Below are 23,935 nucleotides of genomic sequence, written 5' to 3' on the forward strand. Positions count from 1 at the left end.
TTACTACATTACTTATTGGTTAATTTAAATAGTTTTTGAAAATGTTTTAATAGTCCAATTCACATTCCTCCTTTTAAAATAACTTATTGATATACACTAACATAATTAAAGTAAATCTATTATTAATAGGTTCAATTTAGTGATATTGGTTGATATTAATAAATTATTTTTAGTTGATTAGAAAAAAACAAGGGTTTGTTTAGTTGTTTTTTTTCAAGAAATGTTTTCCTTTCTTGAAAATAAAAATACTAAAAATATGTTTGGGAAAGGTGATGTTTTTTGTATTTTTTTGTTTTTGTTTTCCATGTTATCAAAAAATCATTTTTTTAGAATAATAAAAAGATGTTTTTATTATTTTTCAAAGAAGGTATTATTCTCCGTATTTTCTTTTACTTCTTGTGTTTCCCACCCAAATTTTCTGGAAAAGAAAATGATAGAAAATCTGTGGTCTCATCAAGTAGTAAAGAGAAGGAAGATGGCTAGGCCAATAAACCGAGGATGCGTTTGGAGAGGAAGCGAACAAGAGAGGAGAAGATTTGAGCGTTTTCCAGAACCTCGCTGCGATGCTGGACGCTGAGAAATTGAGGAAAAAGAAGAAAATGAGAAGAAAGAAGAAGAAGAAAAATGTTGAAGCTGGAGCTCAAGAGGATGGTGTTGTTAACTCTTCTCTATTTTCTGATTGGTTCTCGGGAAAGACTGATAGTAAAAGAAAAAAGTATTTGCTCTAAAGCAATTTATTTTTATCGCTTTCGTATGAATCTTGCATTTTCTGATTGGAACTTTAGTATATAATTAATTCCATCAAACCTGTTTTTTTTTTTTAAAACAAAAAATATTTTCCATAATTTAGTTCCTAATATAATTTTTTTAATATGAAAATATAAAAAATTGTTTTTCAAAACCTTTTTTCTAACAACTTTTAAAAATAATAATCAAATATATCCAAATATTTTAACTTTTTATATTTAATTAGAAACCAAACATTACTTAAAAATTAAAATTTTATAAATAATTTAAAAATAAAATTCGTACATGTTAAATTCACTAGTCTTATTTTTCCTCATATATATATATATTTTCAATTTAAATTATGAAAAAAAGTTGGGTACCCCACTACCCTAACTTCATTCCCAAGGATGAGAACATTTGAAATGATGACTGTGACTAGATTTTATGGAAATTTCAGAAAATATAAAAAAAATTCAGGTATGAAAATTCATCAACACAGTAAAATTATTTTTAAAAAATTAAAAATAAAATAAATAATAATACACATGTAAAGTTTAAAATAATATACATGATAAAATTTATAACATTAGACAATAACATACAAAACTTGACAAAAAATTAATGTAAAAATGACAATATGTTTACTTCAATTGCATTTATGTAAAAATACTTATAATTTACAAATTTATGTTTTTATTCAAAAGATATAAAAAGACTTAAAAAAGAATATTATTATTTTTATATTTTAAACAATCAATTTATTAGAATTTAAAAATAAGTAATTAAAATTAATTTATTTAGTAAAATTTATTTTTTAATATTTTGTTTTTTTTTGCATGAATGTAATTTTTTTATTTATAAAAAAGGAGCATAATAATAAATACGAAAAAGTGGATAAGAAATTCTAATATTTACAATGGTTCAATCTACTTCCGAGCACTACTCCAACTTTAATCCTAAAATAAGGGGCAATCTACCAACTGTTAAAGAGTTTTCTCAGTCTTTCATTCTTCCTGCTCAGTCGTTAATGATCAACGGGCAACTGGCTTCGAGCCCTGTGGAGTCAACCCCACACGTACACTGCAAACGAGTAGGTTGCAAGTTTTGAAAATGAATTAGGGATGCAAAACAAATGATTTACAGCATTAACATCAAATTGATTCAGATATAGAGATGGCAAGCTCACTGATTTTGAGCCCTAAATCCATTTCTCATTTGAGATCAAATAATTGAAAACGACTCTAGGCAGAGTTTCACCCCTCAGCCTACTAAGCCAGCAGCCATAGAAATGCCCATAACCTGTGTACTAAATTTTACACGTTTTTTCAACCTATCCCAAAACCCTAGCAGCACTCGAGCAACTCACTAGAAGCAACAAAATAGGCTGAAAAGGTTATTAATAGTATAAAATAGCCAATTTGGGGTTTGAATTTGATTCTGACTAGTATCAACGTATTAACCAATTAACAAATTCTATCACAGGCAGCGCAATCTTAAGTTTGGCAGAACACAGACCTGTCTTATTGCTTGGGCAAAATGCAGTTCTAGCATCATCCAGATTGCAACAAACTCAAGAGTCCTACAACCTGCTGGCGCAGGCATATAGGAGAAGATAGTAATCCATATGACAAGAAAACAATTCCATACACAATGCCTCTAAATGAAATCCCACAGCTTATAGTTGATTTGTTCTAAACCACACCCTATCCCCTTCCGATAGGAAATTAGACGACAAAGACAGCAACCTTATAGTGGTGATAAACAACCCAGCGATCACATCCATGCATCTTAACATAATAGTCTCCCCAAAAAAAAATAAGACTGATTACTGGTCTGTAAAAAGATACAAGAAGTTTCTTAAGTAGCTTTTAAACTTTAAAACTAACAAAGACAAAACAATCCAAATTGCAGAAAATTCATAACAAAATTGGGATCCCATTGAAAATTAGTGCCTAGGATGCAGTCTGTTTTTTCAGCTTTGCCAGCTCTTGCCTGATCACTCCACCCCTCTGCAAATGCATATTAAAGAAGTATATTAGAGTGGGGCATTTCCAGTGGGGTTCTAGTCTGAATCCACAAAAAAAGTAAGTAGAGAGATGGGAAAAATTAAACACAACCAGTACAGCAAAATACAGGGATTGCATCATAACAAACCTTAATCTTTGCCAACATGATCTTGAACCTATCAAAGTCATTAAGAGAGGCCCTCCTCTTCTGGACAATCAGCTTTCTGCCCCAGGAACTATTCTCCCACTTGTTCTTAACATCTGCGGCATCAAAAGAAAAATTAAGATAATGGAAAAAGAAGACTATCAAATATGGAAAAGCGTTCTCATTTTTTCCACATGTCATTACCTGCGGCATTCATAGCTTCAATCAATGTTTTTTTCTTAGGCACCCTTTTGATGTCAATTTTGATATCAGTGAGTGAAAGCCTCTTAAAGTTCATTTGGCATCTCACCATGTCGGGTGCATCCACAAGAGCCTGCAAAGGGATACAATTGCACTCTGAGATTGATAATCAACTCTTCTCATGAAGGAAACAACAGCATATCTTTAATATTGATGTATTCAGTGCTTGAAGACTTTGAAAAATCTTTGTCATCAAACTTATCTAATTTATTCTAAGGCAAAGGGGCAAAAAAATCCACTAGCTTGTTAGACAGAGTTGGTCAATGGGTCTCAATATATTCCCAATGAGGAAAATGTTAAATCCACCTCATATAAATCAAACCCACTCAATATCATTCGAAAAAAATTATAAATAATTAGCACTTTCATATCCGTTGATGGAATTCCATTTTGCATTCTCTACTAGTTTCTGTTTCAGAAAAAGAAGAGAATTGTTTTCTAAGAAGAACAGATCTGAATACGCCCTAAATTTCTGAAATTAAGGTTTTCCGTTCCAGAACCACTACTCGTTGCTGAGATAACTCTTAGAAAACAACCGAGAGGATGAAATCAAGCACACACACATTCACACATACCCGATTCTGATCAATGACATCGACTATGACGACGAGCCTGCCGTATTCTTTGCCGTAGTTGACGAGAGCGACTCGCCCGATCTCCACGTACCGCTTGAAAGGCTACACAAAATAGAAATGATTCAAATTCAGACTGAAGAAAACAAAACAAAACAAAATCAAATATTTATCAGAACGAAAATTTGAGAGTTGCTGAGACACTCACCATTTTGGCCTGGGCGTGGCAGAGAGCAGAGAGGCGGACGATGCAAAAATGGAGGATGAATGTGGAGACAGCGGCTTAGGGTTTGTTCCGATTGTTTTATAACGTGTTTTTGACCGTAGGATCTAGGGTTTTGATTTTCGACACAAAACCCTTTGGGCCTTTTTCGAGAAGCCCAAATTAAATGTAAATCCAATTCAGCCCATTTCATCACCACTTTGAAAGTCTTATTTTAAAAATAAGAATTTGACATTTAAGAATATGAGATTTATATTATTATGTTAATTTAATTTAATTTAATTAGGAATGAGGAATGAAAAATAATAAGAATTGATATAAAAAGGAAATTAAATATATGGTTATAATTTGGTGTGTTAATGATGTTAAATCATTTTGATTAGAAGGTAATTTAATAATTTTAAAAATGAGCTTATGTCAATCAACTATGTTAATTAAATTTAATAAAAAAATTAAATATAAAAAAATACTAATAGAAATTAATATAAAAAAATATTTTAAAAAATCTAATCACTAATATTAATTTAATTTAATTTAAAAAATAAAAAGGGCATTGAAAATATGAGTAGAAATGAATATGGAAAAATGAAATGATTTTGGGAAAGAGTAATTTGAAACTTAGATTGATTAACATATTTGAAACGAATTCTTAAAATTATTATTATTATTATTTTTAAAGTTTTTGTAATTACAATTAGTAAGAATGCGTTTGATAGTGATTATAAGAAGTGTTTTTAATATTTTTAATATTTAACGGATAAAAATTTCTAAGTGTTACAGATGTTAAAAACATTTCTTAAAACTATTATCAAACACATTCTAAGTTTATATTTGAAAAGTAGTTTAAAAACAATTTTGAAAACAGTTTTTTAAAATTATTTTTGAATGTTTTATAGAATAAAAAATGGTTTAAAACCTAAAATGTTTATATCATTTCGTTTTTAGTCCTTCATATCTATATAATTATAGTTTAGACCTTTAGAAAATAATTGAAAACAAATAAAAGCAACTATCCATATTTTTTATTTTTAAGAACATAAAATTATTTTTTGCTTCTAGTTGCCATTTTTTTTTATTTTTTATTTTGCTTTGTACTCTAATATAATGAGGTAGTTTAAAGGAAAGGAAATTAATCTTAAAAAATAAATAAAAATTGAAGAAAGGAAATTCAATCAATACAAATAAAATATATAGCAATTAAAAATTGAAATGTGAAAAGATTTCCTACAACATTGAATTTGCTAGCCTATTGACAAAAAATAATGACTTAATATGTGTGTTAAGTTGTTTTTTAGAAGATTAAAATCAAACCAAGGGACTTAAAACTGATATGAGAGAAGACAATTGGTCTAATCTCTTTAACACGTTTTATAAAGACCATGGGATCATTCACACGACTACTCCACCTTAGTTTAAAATGTAATAAAATCGCAGAATTTGGCAAGGGAAAGTTTAAAAATAACACCCCAAAAGTTGGCAGAATTTGTTCTCTACAACCATTTTTTTGGGTCCTCAAGAAGATGAGGCATAGAAAGTAATTTTAAAGTTGTCAAGCATTCTCATTTCTCAAGATACAATATGAACTTATTTTATCAAGAATTTTTCGTCACGGCTTCACAGAAACATCAATATAAACCGTCTCTGTTTTTTTTTTTAATCTTTGAAACCCTACTCTCAGAAAATAATAGCTCCCAGATATGGAAACCAAATATATAAGTTCAAATTTTCACCTATACAGCCCACGCTGACAATACCATTCAGCATCATCATTGAAATTGATGAACACTGTAGCATCAAAATAATGGCTGTTTCAAGATTATTTCAGTTGATTGAACTGCAAAATCATGGCAGTGTGCAAAAAAGTATCGCCAACAACACTGAAAAGGCTGATGAACAAGAAGTAAGGAACTCAATTTTGTTGGACTTACAGCGTCTAGAGTTGGGTAGACGCCGCCCAAATAGACTGCCAACAAATACTTTATCCGATGAGTCCAAGGATCCCTTGCACCCATACACTCGTGTTTGTTGGATCAAAACAGAACTTCCTCAGCAGTCAGCACAGCATCCCACATAAAAGCAATCCAATGAATGCAATGGGAGCCACCAAGGTTTCCCCCAACAGTAACATTTATGGAAGCGCTCGGATAAAGTCATTAGACCCACTACACTTAATGGAAATGCAACCAAAACATCAACCCAAGTATTGTTACATATAAGATGGAATTCAGTACTACAGGCAAACAGCAGGTCATTTTATTCTGTCTCAAGGAAGTAATGCCTATTCTTGAAAAGTCACTTCATGGACCTGCTCAAGTGAAAAGGGGATGGTTTACTACAATGGTGGAATGACTAGCGCCTAAATTTACCTGTAAGAAAAGCCCCACTGCTTGCCCTCGGGATCATTATTCACAGCATCCACAGATAACAGGTAGCATATCTCAAAACCCTAGTCTCAGGATGAATCATCCATCTGTGCAAGAAACACAAATCAAACACTTTGCCCTCAAAAAATAAACATTAAGCATGGAAAACATGCAAACATAAGCAAATTGATTCAGAGTGATAATTTTTGTAATCAAAATAGGAATGATTTCCCCCCATTATGATTAAATAACCAAAAGAATGTGTTAATTTATCTTCCTATTAATTAATTTTAAGCATGAAAGATCTTCCAGAGTCCACCATATGGTTGGTAGGGCCACCTGAACTAAAGATGCATGCAAGATGAGCTTTGACTTCCATATTGTTACAATATCACATAGCATAGGATTTGCAGCAGTTTTTATAATCTCCACTAATCCCATTCTCACCTGCAACGCCTTCGTGTCCACCTTTCCTAAGCAAACTCACATGAAGATAAATCTAATGTTCCTTCTATTTTTATTTATTTGTTTATTTTTTTGTTGTTGTCTTGGGCATCAAAACTGTAAAGAGATTATGTGGTCACCTTTAGATTGGCCGGTTCAACCATTCAAATTATCTTAAATAATGCCTATAACAAATCAGTTGGAAGTCCAACTGAGGTAGGTCTACCAACTCCAATGAAATGTAACCCAATAAATCTATAAGAAGACCACATTTAAATCTGTTTATAGCTGCATATTTGAATGTATTCAAAAGACATCCATGAGTTTGAATATCCATTTTGAGGACTGTTTCATACTTCTTTTAAAGATGCTAATGACTCATTTAGGAGTGATTCTGGTAGAAGGACTTTTAATCTGTAGCACTTTTGTTGGTAGCACTTCTTTTAGAAACATTTTCATCAAGAATCAGTTAATGTTTGAATATAGTAGTGTTTTTAGCAATTGGATGCATAGCGAAAAAGTGACTTTGGAAAAAACACCAAGTGCTAGTTCAAAAAATCACTTCTTGTGTTCAAAAGTGATTTTTAAAACTTTGTCGAATGCCTAATTTTAGTAAAGAAAGTGTTTCCTAGCATTAGGAAATGCTTCTCACCCTATAAGAATCACTTCCAAAAGCAATTTTAGTGCAGCTTTTAGGTTGGCCTTTTGTTTGAGTAGCTTATTTTGCAAAAAAATATGAAGTATTCTTATCTATTTTCTTACATTTTCTCATACTTTGAACTTAACCAGCATTCCAGGAAATTTTCTAATATGACCATGTCATGTTCAATCATCTTTGCCACTATTTAGAATTTGAAAGTTCTCAATTGAGCTACGAGACCCCCATAAATCCAGTCCAGGATCCTGATGTGGATGACTTTGGCATGATGAAATTAAATTTAAGTCCTACAAAACACTGAAAATGCTATATACAAACATATGATTTACCATATGGTTACAAATTCAGAGAATCAGATCTAACAATTATTGCATGAGACCACTGGAGGAAATAGAATGCATGAGTTCACCGGAGGAAATAGAATGCAGCATCTTATCAAGGATTGAGATCATGATCCAACCCACTGATGTGTCTCATTTGAATATCTCAATTCTAATTTCTAATGACACAGCATCATTTCCTCCTAAATTCTGAAGATATGATAAGTTAAGACGCATTTGAAAGAGAGAAGATGAAAAGGAAAAGAAGGGAAAAAGGAAAGACAGAGAAGTTTCAAACTGTAATACCTTCTGACGTTTTGAATTTGGGGGGCTTGCCTGATTATCACTTTCCCGTCGCAAAGTCCCAGCAACAGAGCTCTCAGCCTGCAAATACATCATTACTTAGCTTGACCTTCAGATTTACAACCCAACCTAATTATTATGCTCCATTACTTAATAAGACATAGTGCACTAAGAGTACTTGTGACAAGATATCCCCACTTAATGCCTAAGCCTCATTCTCCATTTTGTTTCTGATAACACGGAGGGCATTAAGAACAAACATAAGAAGAAATTCAAATTCCTTTTTAGTTTGAGGAAGAAGAGGTCATAATTCATAACAAGGGTAAGTGGGTAATTGCTGAAGCAAGCTTACTTGGGAGGAAGAATCAGTTCCATGCTCTGAAGCACTTGATCCTTCAGGAGGTGCGACATTTGGGTCCACATCTTGAGATATGAAGCGCATCATCTCTCGAAGCATATTGGACAAGAAGATCCCTTCATCAGTAACTTCTGGTTCTGCTTGCTGAGCATCCATGGCACCAGCGGCTGCCTCTGAATGCTCTGTGACGGGATTTGTAGCTATTCCTTGTGAATTGAAATCCTCGACATGTTCAATTTCTCCACCTGCAAACATGGTCCTTAGAAACTGAAGGACACTGCTGGGCATATGTCCCTCAGCTTCTTGATTAGTTATGGTCCCATCGGTTGACTGAAGGTTGATTCTGAAATTCTGGGATTCAGATGGTGCCAGGTGTCTTAAACTAGGAGTTGGCAATGATCCTGCAAAAACAAGCAATTTAAAAAATTTAGCTCATGAAAACAAGGATAATGTCATGGTCACCTAATGCAGAATAATCAGGTGAACTCAAATCCAACCAATAATTATATCTCCAACTCCCAAAGCCAATCATGAATGAGCAAAAAGACAAGTAAACTGAGTGTAGAAATACTGGCAGTAACTACTGATGAAACTCTACATGTTATACATCATTGAAACTGCTCCCTACATGATTAAGTGGCTTTACCCAATGACGAATGAGAAAAGACAAGTAAACTTGAGTGTAGAAATATCTGTAGTGACTACAAATGAATATCTACATGTTACAACTCATTGAAACTGCTTCCTACATTTTTAAGTAGTTTTGAATTTGAGGGTTTATGTTTTGTCTCTGTTCAGATTTTATGGGGGTTTGCCTTGTGCAGCTGTTAAGTTAATTTGCAATTCAGCATGTTTAGGGGTGGACTTCCTATTTTTCTGTTAGACCATGTTTGATTCTTGGAAAATATGAGGAAAAAAAAAAAAAATAGAGAGGAAAAGGAGAAGATGAAAGAAAAATTATAGAATTTTCTTTTATTTGGTTATCCATAGAAAAGTTGAGAGAAGAGAATTAAATTAATGAGGAATGCACCCCAAACTTTCCTCACATATTTTTTTAAAAGCTATGTTTGGTTCCTAAAAAATTTGAGGGGAATTGCAAAGGAAAAAAAATAGAGAGGAAAGGTAGAAGAAAACAAAAAGTGAAGAAAAATAAAAAATAGATTTAGAGTCAATAAATTATTTATATATACTACTTCAACCTTATTTCATTTATTTTAACTCTTCAATATAAAGATTAAATAATTTGAAAAAGCATAAGTTTTTGACTAATTTTAATTATATATATTTTACTATTTTCCATAGTAAAACCACATACGAAAAAATTATTTCCTTAACATTTTTTGTTCTTTCCTTAGTACTTTCTTGGAATCAAACAAGGCGTATGAGACCAAGAAAATCTTTTAGCTTTTTCCCCCATCTTTTCCTTAGTATTTTTTTCCTTCCCTTTTTCTATGGTACATAAACATAAAAAAATCACTATCTTTTGCATTTTTTTCCTTCATAGGAAAAGTTCACTGAAACAGCCCTTTCTATATATTCTATTCTATAATATCTTTCGGTAGCTCTAAACAAACTGAAGAGCCAACAAGTAAAAAAGAAATGGAAATCATGGAACATTATACCTTTATTCACCTTACATAAATTAAAGTATCTAAATTTTCATCAAATAAAAATCAAAGGATTCTTGTTTAAAAAAAAAAAACATAACTTAAAAACAGCAACATGGGCATAAGCCATATCTCTCCTCAAATTTTATTTTCTTTCTTTTTTCATAGGCAGAAATAACAGCATGCTATATTCAAAGGACCAATCAAAAGAAGGGTGCAACCCAAGTACAGGAGAAGTACACAAGGAAACACTTCAAAAAAAGGTCAAAAAGAATACATGATAATTGATGTCAATGAAATCTAAATACTAAAGCTTGGCACCTTCCTATGAGCACTTTGGTCCTTTGAACAAAATGATAATTGAGCAACAGGCATATAATTCCTAAATTTTAATGTTGCAAGCCATATAAAGTTTTCTATTTATGTTCTTCCAAGTACATGAAAACAAGTAGAGAGGAATCAACCTCTAGACCTTCTGTTAAGCCTTTCCCTGCAGAGGGACCATGCCATCCAAGCAAATTTTTTTACAAACCACAGCAGGACCCAAAAGACCCCAAACAAAGAGAACAAAATCAAGCACCAGGACCGCCCACAATGTAAAAACAAAAATTGAGCATAAATTGGAAGGGGTTAATTCACTACCATATAATTCATTACTTGAGCATAAATTGGTTATGAAACAACTAGTCTTCATTACTATGTTTAACTACCATATTTGTTGAATTACCTTCTGTTGTGCGACCACCTTCATTGAGCTGCTCGGTTTGGAAGCCAGTGGCTTGATGTTCACCAGATGCTTGAGATCCTAGCTCATCAATTGCATGTCCAGAACCCACATGTTGTAATCTTCCAAGAACTGGGTACAAGCCTAAAAGACCACTGGATGGATCAGAAAGAACACTACTAAATGGACCAGATACTGCTCCAAGCATGGACCTCATTGGTACTGCAGCAATAGATGAGCCCTCTGAAACCAGAGAAGTTGCTGGGTTTTCACCACCAGAACTTGTTACTGGGTTTCTTTGGCCTGAAGGCTGATTAGTATAACCATGTTCCACTTGGTTAACATTGGGAGTGACCATTGAAGAACCTAATGGTGAATTGATTAGTAAATCCGAACATAAATTACACCAAAAATAAAATAAAGATAATATTTAGCCAAGGTGTAATTCAAATAGCACCTCTACGGATTTGTATATCAATACGCCTTGGAAGAAAACCAAATCCATTAACCAAACCAGAGCCAGGCTGTGCAGTTCCCGTGGAGAATGAACCAAAACTTGTTCCTGGTTGAAAAGGCTGAGCCTGGCCATAAAATTATGATCAGAAAATGTGGATAAAAAAATTTAAAGATACATTTTTTTTTGAAGGGGATATTGAGAATATTGCCTGAACCATGAGAGGATTAGGACCAGATGGGGATATGAAAAGTGCAGGCCCAGTATTAACCATAGCTTCAGACTGCATAAGAAATGATTCATAGGAACACAAGACATCAATGATATCTCAATCAACCAGATAATTGAATGAAAACCAAAATATACTTACCGGCATTTGACCCATGATCAGTGTCATGGTTGTACGACCAAGTTCAAGTAGAAATGCACCAACATTTTGAAGCAAAACTCCTGTTCTCCCTGCGCTAAACTGAATGTCCCGCCTCTCAGACAGATTAGTCGCAGTCTCTTGATTCTCTAGCTGCCTCTGTAGTTGCTGCCAAAATATAAAATAGAACATTGTTATACATGTTATTTTTGGCATATATGGATCAGGATAGTGAGAAACTCGCAGATATTTGTAGGCCGTGATAAACAGATTCTTTTATTCTGCGTACAAATCTAAAAGACGATCAAATCAAATCTGTTCACATTGTGAGTAGTAATGAAATACCTACATCATATATGGTACGCTACCAGAAAACTTCTCAAATATTATGAATTACCAAAATAAACATTTTCAACAATATAGAAGTATATATATATATATATATATATATATATATATATATACACATATATTATAACCAATGAACCTTCCATGACCAAGCCCTTAGGACTCTCCATGGGGACCCAAACCTTAGAGTGCTGACCAGCCCGCAACAACCAACACCGGGTAAATTCAAGGTATCATCAGTGGCAGGATTCAAACTCAGGACCATGTGCCACTTACTAGGACCACACTTCCCAGTGTTCGTGCTGACCAACTGGGCTACCTTGACGGGTAATGATATAGAAATATAATGATTCTGCATATACCAGTAGGGATTCTCCAACTTGTTCAATAAGCATTTGCCTTGCAGACAGCATCAATTCTGCCAAGGATGCTGTTGGAGTAAGGCCCGGTGCAGTCACTGAATGCGATATGGAATTAGATTCTCTTTCTGCAGTACCATGGATATCAGCAGTCTGCACATTGTTTCCATTGCCTCTGCCTGTAAACAAAATGCATTTCAAGTTTCAAACATCTGAATGTACTAGCATTAAAGGACTGATTTGCATGTATTAAAGTTAAAAAAAAAAAGGGAATGACTGCTGTTACCAAACTCACGCCTCAATCGACTCAGATACTGGGACAAAGTAGTCAAAGAATCAGGCACAACCTACAAAGTCCACGATATCACGCAATATTTAATATCCAACCAGTAAATGCATGAAAGAAGATCCATTTCAAATCCAAAAAAAAAAAAAGTCAACCCAGGAAAAAAGGAAGTGCATGTGAATAAAGTAAAACCAGGAATCTCAACCTTACCAGGGGCGAAAGAGCCCCCAAAGACACTGCCAATGCAAAGGCACTATTTGATTGGGTTAAACCAGAGATGCTGTTAGCACCCAATATCCAAGTCCTTCCAGGCCATTATTCTTCCACATCCAACCCCCCACACACCAAAAAGTGAGATTAAATATGGATAGAAACATATATAGATCCATGCAGACATAAAAAAAAAATATTTTTTAGAATGTAATAAACCATGACTCAGAAAATTTTCTGCAACTTCTAAGAATGTTAAGGATACACCAAATTCAACGTGCTTAACATCTTATTGGGTCATGCAGTGGCTCAGAAAGGACAAGACAAAGGCAACAAGAAAGCAAAAAAGAAAACATCAATTACATGGAATTCAGCCTTTGTTGCGTTTGCCTTAAATTCACTCTCTGAAAAGCATTTATTTATTTATTTGCATAACAAAGAGCCACACTTTCATGAAATATCATGCCAAGCAACAATAGGTCGCACACCAATTTCAACAAGCAGTCGATTTGTTTGTAGACTTTGAACTAGAAATTTACCCTAGCATCAGGCCCCTGATTACCACCAATATCATTAACTCCAAAAGCACCAAGAACAGCAGAAACAAGCTGCCAAGCAAGAAAGATAACAAAGGAGGAACTGATATAGCGAGATGTAATTACACCTATAGAAATCCAAAAACGAGTCCCATTCCACATCTAATTCATAGACTTACCTGATTAATTTCTGGAGGAATGGCATCACCTTGATTAGGCACATTCAAATTTTCAGGTAGAAACCCAGGAGCTACCTGATTGTCTTGACCATGACTCATACCCAAACCAGGAATAGCATCTGCAAACAATTACTTTCAGCAGTAAGTTCTCTAGTTCTAACTGAAAATGGCTTTTTATGGGAAAAAACCGGTATTTACATTAATGAATTCAGTGAAACAGCGAAAAAATCTAGAAACTAGACAGAATATACAATTAAGAATTACAAAATGCCCGCTTTCAGCATGCATATGACGACATAGATCTTGCTGATCAACAAAAGAAAACATTCTAGACTGTAGTACATTAGCATAAGAATTTGTGAAAGCTTAATGTTAAATCATTCCATCAAATTCACCACAATTTCATCCATTTCGCAAATAAAAGAGTAAATACCATGGGAATATGACCTTTGACATAACTAAAATTCAGATTACCATAAAGAGCCATGCTTGAAAACTAAGACAAAAACAGGGAATGAAATACTTATATTGGGAATATAAAGTACATGTGTGACCAAAATTACATCCACACATTGCTTAAAAGTTTAGAACATAACAAAGGCAACAAAAAAAGTAACTTCAAGTAACTCAGGGTTATGATTACTTCATAGTCAAACATCTCATTAACGTCAATCAAGAAGGATTTCCATAATCAGAAAGACTTCAAACTAGAATTTACTCCCACTAACAAAGCTTTGAGTAACAATCAAATACAAAATTAAAGCAAGTATTCCATGAAATATCTGAAGTCAAATATGAAGATGATAAAAAGCTTTCAAGAATATCAAACCTGATTGATTATGCGAACCCTCAGATGATGGTGGAACTGGTTGTCTGGTAACCAGATGCAAAGTGTGACCATCTTCAACATCTAACTCATATTAAGTAAGAAACTCATTTCCCCAATTAAATAATTAGCTCAAAGTTAATACACAAGAAGTGACTAGAATAGAAAAGGAGTGAACAATGAGAAAATGAGTGTGTTCAAATACCATATTCATCTAGTTGAAAAAATATCCAAAACCAGACTTGACTGCAAGAAAGCAAGATACAATATATCAACTTTGAGGAAAAGTTAACAAGATGCCAACTCAATTAATGCTATCCCATTTGGATTTCATTGCCTCAGCCACAACTAATCATCTCAAGTAAGGCAACTGGTTCAAATTCCAATACATATGTCCTGAATAGATGCCATAGATATAAAGAGGAACATTATCACAGTTTCTGCCATTAGCAGAAATACACTTCAACTAATCAATACTCATTCAGCCAGTGTTCTGTAGATATGCAAATGTCTTCAAGGTTCCAGGTGATGATGCAGATAAATATTTTGATATAGGAAAGGAGGCACACAAAACACAAACTGTTGACAAAGAGAAAAGAAATTTTTTTAAATAAGACACAATGTAATTATGCTCATTCTTAATACAAAATTTATCAAGCAAGAAGCAGTAAGTAGGAAAGGGAAGCTCAGGGGGCCTCCTCTAAGGGAAGAACTACTAAATACTTGTTCAAGCAGAAGAATTAACCTCATTTAATGAAGCATATATTCTTGTCAGAATGGATAATTTATTATTTCCATTCATTCCTCATATAGCATGAAAGGAATACATTCTTCCCATTAAACCCTCTTACCTCACATCAGTTGTCACATTATTTCCAGTAGATGTCAAAGACTTATTACCTACTATGATATATTGATAAACTTTTCTCATAGATGTCAAAGACATATTTCCTACTAAGATGGCATATGCATCAATGCCTCCAGTGGGCAGTTCTCAAATCTTCTCAAAATGTTTAGCTGTCTTCATGTTACGGAATTAAACAATTTCACCTTAGGACTAATAATAAAAAAGAAAAAACAATAAAATTAATAATAAGTTCCATCATCTTTTAATGGTCTATTTGACTAAGCAAATTATAATTGACCTTTCAAAAGTTACTGCTATATGACTAAAATTTTATCATTAGTTGCCCAAAATGCAGCATACACACTAGTTGCCATTGGCAATAAAAATCCTGTCTGCATTCCCCATCTGTGGTATTCATCAAATACTCAAAAATTAATATTCTGAAATCTACATAACATATCTAGTTAAATAAGAAAACTATCCAGACAAGACAAGCAGAAAAACAAAACCTATCCACAACAACAAGACTACGCAAACAGGGATTTCCTGATGCTTACATGGAATTAGTCTCCCAAAGCAGCAGGCTGCTTCATCATGGTTTAAACCAATGTAGAAAAACTGTCACACACTCATCATAAAACTAATCCTTGGGAAATAGGATTTCCACATCATAGGTATAGTCAATGTAGTCCTAAGTTAATCTACACAATCAAGATTTTGTCATTCATCTCCTTTCACCCAAAAGAAATGAATTAAAGGCTAGGCCCAACCCCTAGGGCAGGAAAAACTGTGTCAGAGCTCTAGGGAGGTACGGTTCCAGGTGGTTGCCGGAAAAGCAAAATTTATCTAAGACGACACAAACACTGACCAAAAAACCACTAAAAAACAGAAAATAAAAGGTAAAGATAAGGCAAAACTTGTTACCCATGAAATAGCTCTAGGAAAGTAAGGTGAATGAACTGGAATTGATTAAGTGGCATCAGAAAACTGGTTGGAGGTAGCCTGGAAAAAGATCCAGCGGCGTCTCGGCTTGCAAAATAAGGCAAAGTGAGGAAAAAAAGGAGATTCTTTGGGTTTTTAAAAGGCCTGAAGGAACAGCCCACTAGATTAAATACTGTGGGCACAATGATGAGGCACAAATCCTACTGCCATCATTTGAAAAGCCAACTCAGCCCTGCCATGTGTATCTCAAACGGTTCAATTTTCACTTTGAAAAGCCAACTCAGCCAAACAGTTTGAATTTTGGCATTCCCGCTTTTTCCAAGCTCAAAGTTCTTGATGGCAAGAAAAAGGACGCATTGAGAAGGCATCCATTCTCACTTGTCACGTGGCAATAAACCCAGCCTGTGGGCTAGGACAATGCTCAATGCTCGAGCTAAGTGAATACAAAGTGGTACTTGAGGAGCGATAATATAGACCTCGAACTACTCGAGCTCAACTGCATCATTGCTTAAGACTCCTGAAAGCCAAAGGCCTCGATCATTCGACTAGACTAGAAGATGTGGTAGGCAACCTAGCCCCAGAGGAACTAGGTTCAGTGTAGAGTATAAAAGGTACAACCATCAGCTAAAAGAGGTAAGTTTTCTATAGAGATCCTAGCCATCAGGTCCCAAAATCTTCTCCTCTCTTTCCCTTCTCTAAAACGGTCTCAAGTTATGTCAGTGTCCCAAACAGCGTGTTTTTGCAGGTAATCAGAGGATTAAGATGACTTATTTGCAGTCACAGTTCAGCGTTAGCCTCAGTTGCAACACACAGCACACTACAGACACACTAACCTGAAAACTCTCAAACAACAAAGCCAGGGCATGCAGGTGCTAATACTTACACCTTCTCCAACATGAATATAGCTCCTCTTCAGAGGTATACATGTCCCTTAGTCTGACTAATATCAAAGACAGTTGAGTGAACCACCCATAGATTTGAATATTTCAATACGAAAAAAAAGGAAAAATATATATATATATATATATCCAGCCATGGAAACATTCTGGAATCCTGCATGTGTTGTTGAACTATTGTAAGCAGCATTAAGGTTACTGGTAGAGCAAATCTAACTACATGGAAAGACGTCTTTACAGCAAAGACCATATCCCCCAAATTTCTTCTCATCAAGTCGAGGCATATTTTGGATATTTCTTCTATTCTTCCTCCCTCCCTTTAAACCAAATTGCATTTGCAACTTCACATCCAAGCTAGCAAGATCACAAGAGAGATTGGAGGTAAAAAATAATTCTTGGGGCTAAAATTGGAATTTTAGTTAACAACATTGTGGAAAAGTGTTATGTGGATTGGCGGCATAATGGAATATATAATGTAATTCACGTGGAGGTAAAATGTCATGTATTTTATCATTACAATGTTTAACATAAAAATTAGTAAACATGGAGCCAAACAAACACACAAAGACAGATTCATAAGCTAAAGAACATTGAAGTGAAATATTCTTTGCTTTGCATTGAGAAATAAAAAAATGCATATAGAGAGGCAATGTTTTAATGTGGATTATGGTACCTTTTTTTTTTTTTTTGATACGTAAAAGAAGATTGTATTAATTTTAAAAAGTACACATGATATTAAGTCTTTACTCATCAAAAAAAGATTTTAAAAAGTATATACAACATACACAAAGCAACCAAAAAACACCAGAAGGTGCAAATAAACAAAAGTTACCATGGGCGTGTATATATGTCAAAAGTTGCAGAAATAAGATGACATTAATGAGGAGTGGAAGACAAAGGTTTTCTTATGCTTTTGTACTCACAAATTGCAGATATTATTGCTTTCCAGCTTTTTAAAATAAATGGTCTTTATTTTTATTATTTATTTATTTTTAACTCTTGTGCTCATAGCCTGAAAATGGCAATAACCAGCAAATTCAAATATAGTAAGTGTATAAAATTCATTTGTTTCAAAATTATGAGTACCACAACAATCATTTGGAAACCATAAAGTGGAAGTTGATAGTAATTACCAGGAAGAGAATGAGAACAGAGACACAGCAAAAAGAAAAAGAAAGAGAAAGAGAAATTAACAAAAAGGATACGATAGGCGCAGAGGCGTTGATCATCCTTTAGAACTTTTCCGCGGCATATGAGACGTTGTTGGTCTGATAAGACACCTGTAACTGTAGCAATCTGTTGTTTTAAATCAGGCACTGGTACCTGCAAGACATCAAGAACAATGGTAAAACCAAATATGCACTCATACATGAAAAACTCTGATATGCAAGTTACTACCAGCAAACATGTACACACAGGCTATACAATCCTAAGATATGAATCTATCATGGCAAAGAAGCTATTGACTGGATGTTAAAAAAGGCTGTCATATATACTTGTAGGCTGTAACTTCTTTCAGCGACAAACTTATACTACTTTCAGTAAGACAGCATTTTTAAGCTACTGAAAGCTGACAGAAATGTAACCATACAAATATGCAAAACTGCAATTTAAAGTTTAAAAGACGATGAAGGAAATATTGAGTATAAAGAATCTAAGAGTGCCCTTAAAAAGATGACAAATTGACAACCAACTAAGAAAAGAATAAACTTTTATATTGTAACAGCCCCAAGAAAAAATAAAACATGAAGCAATTGTAGCAAGTAACATAATTAAAAAGTACAAAGCTAGGTACCTGCTTATTTACACGCATTGTGTAAGTTTGGGAATCCAATGTCTTTATTTTTATCTCTATTTCGTTTTCTTTTCCACCAGCCATTGGATCTTCAGCTGTGCATCCCATTGTCCTCAAACAATGAAGTACCTGAAAAGAAAAAACAACAAAATATTAGGTTTAGGGTTTAGGGTCAATGCCCTTTATTATCCTGCTGCTGCTCCAGAAAATTATAGAAAACTCATCTGAAGTGAATCCACCAGTTAAGAGAGACTATTGCTTTGGGCCTCTTTTATCCCTTTAAGTGGATTCTTTAATTTCTTTGTGACTTTTGGCTTCTTAAATTTGCTTTCTGCTCTAATAGAAATTCTCATTCTTAGAAAAAAAATTCCTATAGGAACAACACTGTTACATAGAAACTGATTGGTGATGAAAAAGAAAACCTGCCATGAAGTATAAAGCACAATCATCTCTAACAAAATAGTTCCCATTCCCATCAACAAATACATGTGCAGCACTATTGTATAATACCTTTCTTTTTAATTCCAAGATAAGTATAGAGTCTTTGACACCTTCAAGCAGTTATATGATTCTGCTAGATGATTGCAAAATTAATGTAAACAATGAGCAAGATGCAGCATAACGACCTTTGAAACTGTAACCGCTAATTTGGTGTGCAAAGAAAGCAACATTCTGTCCCACTAACTGTATGCACCACCATGATCACAAGCCGACAAATATTTTTCATGCACACCATGTAAATTGCATCAACATGCCTCAAAATATCCTTTCCACTTTAATGGAATCTGCTTTTGAATGAATAATGAATGCATACTACTCACCAGAAGTTAATGATCTGACACTCAAAATCTTGAAAGTGATAACATATGACATCACTTTACTTTAAACGGTTAACTGTTAAGTTCTGCTTCTTAAGCTCATAGTATTATTTTTCACTAAAACAATATAACAATCCAAGATATTCCCTAAGACATCCAATTTAAATCCCTTCCAAACTGAACTCCCAAGTTATCTAATTTAAATTCCATCCAAACCAGACTCCACTATTATGTAAAAAATAAGATGGGATTTTGCCACTATAACTGTCAAAATTCTCCCACCTTAAAGGAAACAACTTTAAGCATCCATGCAATTTCATTCTCGCCTTAGCTTTATAAGGCATGCTCAACTCTGATTAATTAAAAATCAAACCATCACCGACAGTTCAGACAATGTGAAATTACAACACAGGTGTTCTTCTCATTGATTATTCCCAATGCAGAAGCACCAGTTGTAGCCAAAAAGGATCACCAAATCACTATGAGATACAAAAAAAAAAAATCGAAAAGGAAAAGAGAGATGGCATTCTTCTCCTTTCTGAATATCACGGATAATGTGGTTCATCACTTCTCCTTCTCATATCAAATCCAAACTTCCAGTTACTTTTCCCATTAATTTAAAAAAAAGGAAATAAAAGTTCGTTGCCACATCCATTCATGATTATCAAGATGAAACATTCCCCAAGTATTTCCAAACATGATCTTTAGCACAAATACACAGGGTCCACAAATAGAAATTCAAAATGCGTAACTCAAAAGGTCCATCAACTATTGCATCCTATTTCATAATTCATCTGTCCTAAGACACCATCCACAATACATTGCATCTAAACCACTAATCAGATATGTACACAAAAGCCACAAACCTCCTCCACCATATATCTTTCCAGTACCCACCACCAGTTCCGATCATTAAACCACCCGTGCCCAACAAAATCATTAAAATCACATCAGAAACCACCCATGCGACATAAAACTCAAATCAATTCCCAAATTTTCAACATTTTCCTTGCATGCAAGAATCCGAACCCAAACAAGAGACATCCACCGAACTACATGACCATTCTCGATGCATTCAGCTGAGAAATGGTCATCAATTCTAGGGTTTTCTCAATCAGACATCAATATTTAATCCAAAAAAAAAAAAAAGAAAAAAAAGAAAAAAAAATATACCTTTAGCTTTTGAACCTGAAAGAAACATAAAAAACAAACAATCAGCACCAAAATTCACACACAAAAAAACCCTAAAAATGTCAATCAAGAAAGAAAAACACAAGAAGAAGGTGACTGCAGCTACCTCAGTTGGAAAAGCAGCTCTCTCTTTCTCTCTCTATGTCTCTCTTTCTCTCTCTACATCTCCTATTTATAGCATCGCTCTCTCAGTGTTGCTCTTCTCCTACCTGTCAATAGCGTGGCAATTAGAGAGACGATGAGAGGACAAGTAGCGCCCTTCCGGACTGCAGTTACACCTAGGGTTCCCACCGTTGGATCGCTCATGATGACGTTGTCGCTGTGATCACAACATGTATACTTACACCTCAGGAGGATACGATCGTGGCTCGGGAGGAGACTCGAGTCCTTCCGAGAGGTGCACTTGACTCTCCTTCTTTCTGTGCCGTTGAAACCAGATTGGTACAGTAGGGAAAGTTCTAATTTAAATCGCTTTTTCCTTTTTTGCCATTTTTTCTCTCCATATTGAATTAATGTTTGTTTGGAAGGAAAACTTTTTCGCACTGTTCTTCCCGGTTGCCCTATAACTTAATGAAAAGTGAAAATCTAGTACAATAAATACCTTTTTTTTTTTTTTGATATTTTGACCTTTTAAGCATTTTTATCAATTATCAAGAGCTTGAATAAAAAACAGAAAATAAAATAAATGGCAAATAAAGCATTATTCTAATTTATATTTATTTTAAAAATACCTTATATTAATTCAAATTATTTGAATCGACTCAATTAGCCTACTTTCTCGATTTAAGATTTAAGTGATATTTGTTTATTTTAATTGAATAGAAAAAAATTAAATATTTTAACTTTTTTTATTAAATCAAAAAAATAAATACCAACTTATATTAGAAAAAGACAAACATGAATGGGAGGGAAAAAAACTTACCATGGTTTTATGTCATCGCTTTTCAATGATTTAATTTCTAATTATATTTTTTAAAATTTTGAATAAATTTATATTCTTGCTAAGCTAGAGACATTTAGGAAAATGGGACATGATTTTTCCTTAAAAATTTGCAAATTAGGCAATATGATTTCCTTAAAATGAAAAATAAAATTACAAAATGTTAATAGAATAATATCATATAAGTTATAATATCACAAAACAATGATTCTAAAAATTATTTATAATCTTTATAATACTTAAAATTTTTTATTTTTTAAGTATTAAAAAGACTTAAAATACTTCCTAAAATCACTACCAAACTCATTTTCAGTTGTGTTTATTTTTTGACTAAATAAAAAAAAGTTAAAATATTTTATTTTTTTTATTCAACTAAAATAACCTATTGATATCAATCCACATATCTAAACTGAACTTATTGATATAAAATATCTCTTATTTCCCTTAAATTGAGAAATTATTTTTATTCGCAAAACTTCGTATTAAATATTTTAGAACTTTTTTTGGTCGGTCTTTTAGGGATGGTTGATTACCATGGCCATGGCATTGCCCAGTGCCGGTTCTTTATTCTTGATACCGCATTTGTTATATCAAAACGCTTTGGAGACATCCCACAACAGTGAAAAGTTTGTTTCCAATGATAGTGAAAAGTGGCATAACTATAAAATGTATCCCATAAAATATGTCTACGTGTATATTTATTAATTGAGTGATAAAATTAATAACCTCTTAGCTTATTAACTTATTTTTAATGATCAAGATTATAATTTTGTAATTTAAGATTTTAGTTTTAATTTCTATAATGTTGAAGAGGTATTTTTCCTTATGCGTCACACTTTGTTTTTTCTTTTTTCTCCTTTCTTATATCTATATACATGATATATATGTTTTTCGCATAAGGAATACTATAGGGCACGTGTTTTATATATATATATATGTTTTTCGCATAAAGAATACTATAGGGCTCGTGTTTTATTAGTTTTGGCATATATAGAAGAGGGTATCTAAGCTATAATGATCATATTTTTGGATTAATGTTTGTTTTATGTTTATTCCTGATTTTTTGGATAGTGTTTGGTTGTGCAATACTTCTTCTCATTTTTAAGAAGTGTGGTTGACGTGATATTATCGTTATTTTTGTCATTATTTTCCATACTCACATAAATTGAGAGAAACTTTTGGTAATTCCATCAAGAAGTGACGATAACTAAATTTTGTCTCAAAAGATAACTTCTCCAGCAAAGGAACATTATCTTAAGAAGTTAAAGACTTTTTGCCAAATGTTACTAATAGGTATGTATCCTTATTCAAGATTTATGGGTTACAAATATGCTCTTCAGGGTCATTGACATGTTTCCTTAGGTCCTAAGCGTTACCTAAGTCCTTAAAGTTCAACTTGAGGTTCTTCTAAGAGTTTCACTTGAAGCAATACAAGTATCATAAAATGAGTCAAATTTTTATCCCCTTAATTATAAAAGTGTATCAATTTTACTAAATCAACTAATTGTTGAAATTTTATCATTTTATTGTCAAATCAACCAAAATAAAAGAATAAATAAAATATCAAGAGGCCATATAATGTGAGCGTTTGTTTGGGTGCTAAATGGACCAACCCATGTGGCGCAACTAAATTGAGGAATAATGATAAAAAGAAAGGAAAAAAAAATAGAAAAAAAAATGGTCATGTTAGTGACAATGTGGGAGTTCATGAAAACATGGCCATTAGAAACTGTCAAGGAGATGAAAGTTTGAATTAAAAATTTAAGAGGATTAAAAGGAAAGGGAAGTAGATTAGGGGTCAATAAGGGATAGCAAACTCAAGAGACATTACATGTAAAGACACATTGCCATAATAAAACTATGGTCAATTCCAAGACCACATGATTACTATGTTGAATGTAATCTAAGAGCAAAAGGAAAGAGGCTTCCAATTAAAGGAAACTAATAATTTAAGGAAGTAAACAATAATCAAGAGGAAACCATCAAGGCTATAATCAATTTCAAGCAATAATCTCATAGGTTAAAATTAGCAACAAATGAAAGAGAGGTTATCACTATAAATAATAAGAAAATATCGAAAGAGATGGAACTCCATAAACCTAACCAACTCTACATCTCTGTTTTCCTTTTACTACAAAACATAGTCGTCTTTTCTATCATGTAGAAGTAGGATTAGTTTAGGTCAATCACAAGTCATCAATATACGAATATCCATCTATTTGTTCCTA

General features: G+C 33.3%; 2 protein-coding genes across 6 annotated transcripts; both read right to left on the reverse strand.

Annotated features, from left to right (window-relative positions):
- Positions 1-2,354: 2,354 nt before the first annotated feature.
- Positions 2,355-4,027, reverse strand: LOC117924537 (60S ribosomal protein L14-1-like). Its single transcript, XM_034843175.1, has 5 exons — positions 3,922-4,027; positions 3,717-3,818; positions 3,085-3,214; positions 2,884-2,996; positions 2,355-2,738 (listed from the first exon to the last, which is right to left on the reverse strand). Exons 1-5 carry the CDS (start codon positions 3,922-3,924, stop codon positions 2,682-2,684), a joined length of 405 nt encoding a protein of 134 aa, XP_034699066.1. The 5' UTR covers positions 3,925-4,027; the 3' UTR covers positions 2,355-2,681.
- A 1,697-nt stretch (positions 4,028-5,724) lies between these two features.
- LOC117924996 (ubiquitin-like domain-containing protein CIP73) lies at positions 5,725-21,234 on the reverse strand. 5 transcript variants are annotated; one of them, XM_034843769.1, is made up of 17 exons: positions 21,112-21,230; positions 20,874-20,976; positions 20,750-20,764; positions 18,759-18,887; positions 18,169-18,286; positions 14,282-14,362; positions 13,453-13,571; positions 13,277-13,345; positions 12,528-12,588; positions 12,245-12,420; positions 11,538-11,702; positions 11,379-11,450; positions 11,171-11,294; positions 10,717-11,079; positions 8,377-8,783; positions 8,028-8,105; positions 5,725-6,406 (listed from the first exon to the last, which is right to left on the reverse strand). In XM_034843769.1, the coding sequence occupies exons 4-17, from the start codon at positions 18,864-18,866 to the stop codon at positions 6,389-6,391; spliced, it is 1,959 nt and encodes a 652-aa protein (XP_034699660.1). In that variant the 5' UTR covers positions 18,867-18,887; positions 20,750-20,764; positions 20,874-20,976; positions 21,112-21,230; the 3' UTR covers positions 5,725-6,388. The 5 variants fall into 5 exon arrangements, with proteins under 5 accessions (XP_034699660.1, XP_034699659.1, XP_034699661.1 ...); XM_034843768.1 differs by having other exon boundaries at positions 21,059-21,230; XM_034843770.1 differs by having other exon boundaries at positions 12,537-12,588; positions 20,874-21,234.
- Positions 21,235-23,935: the final 2,701 nt, after the last annotated feature.

This window comes from Vitis riparia, chromosome 11 (genome assembly GCF_004353265.1).
Source record: "Vitis riparia cultivar Riparia Gloire de Montpellier isolate 1030 chromosome 11, EGFV_Vit.rip_1.0, whole genome shotgun sequence".
Classification (NCBI taxonomy): Eukaryota; Viridiplantae; Streptophyta; class Magnoliopsida; order Vitales; family Vitaceae; genus Vitis; species Vitis riparia.

Bases quoted from the DNA above. Each gene is read 5' to 3' on its own strand.
- LOC117924996 (XM_034843769.1), bottom strand. From the start codon at position 18,866: ATGGGATGCACAGCTGAAGATCCAATGGCTGGTGGAAAAGAAAACGAA. The intron at 12,421-12,527 runs GTAACAGCAGTC...TTTTGTTTACAG, and splicing joins TCGATTGAGGCGTGAGTTTG to GCAGAGGCAATGGAAACAAT. The intron at 8,784-10,716 runs GTAATTCAACAA...TTGTTTTTGCAG, and splicing joins AGGTGGTCGCACAACAGAAG to GATCATTGCCAACTCCTAGT.
- LOC117924537 (XM_034843175.1), bottom strand. The intron at 3,215-3,716 runs GTATGTGTGAAT...ATCCCTTTGCAG, and splicing joins ATGTCATTGATCAGAATCGG to GCTCTTGTGGATGCACCCGA. The intron at 2,739-2,883 runs GTTTGTTATGAT...ATGCATTTGCAG, and splicing joins TCATGTTGGCAAAGATTAAG to AGGGGTGGAGTGATCAGGCA.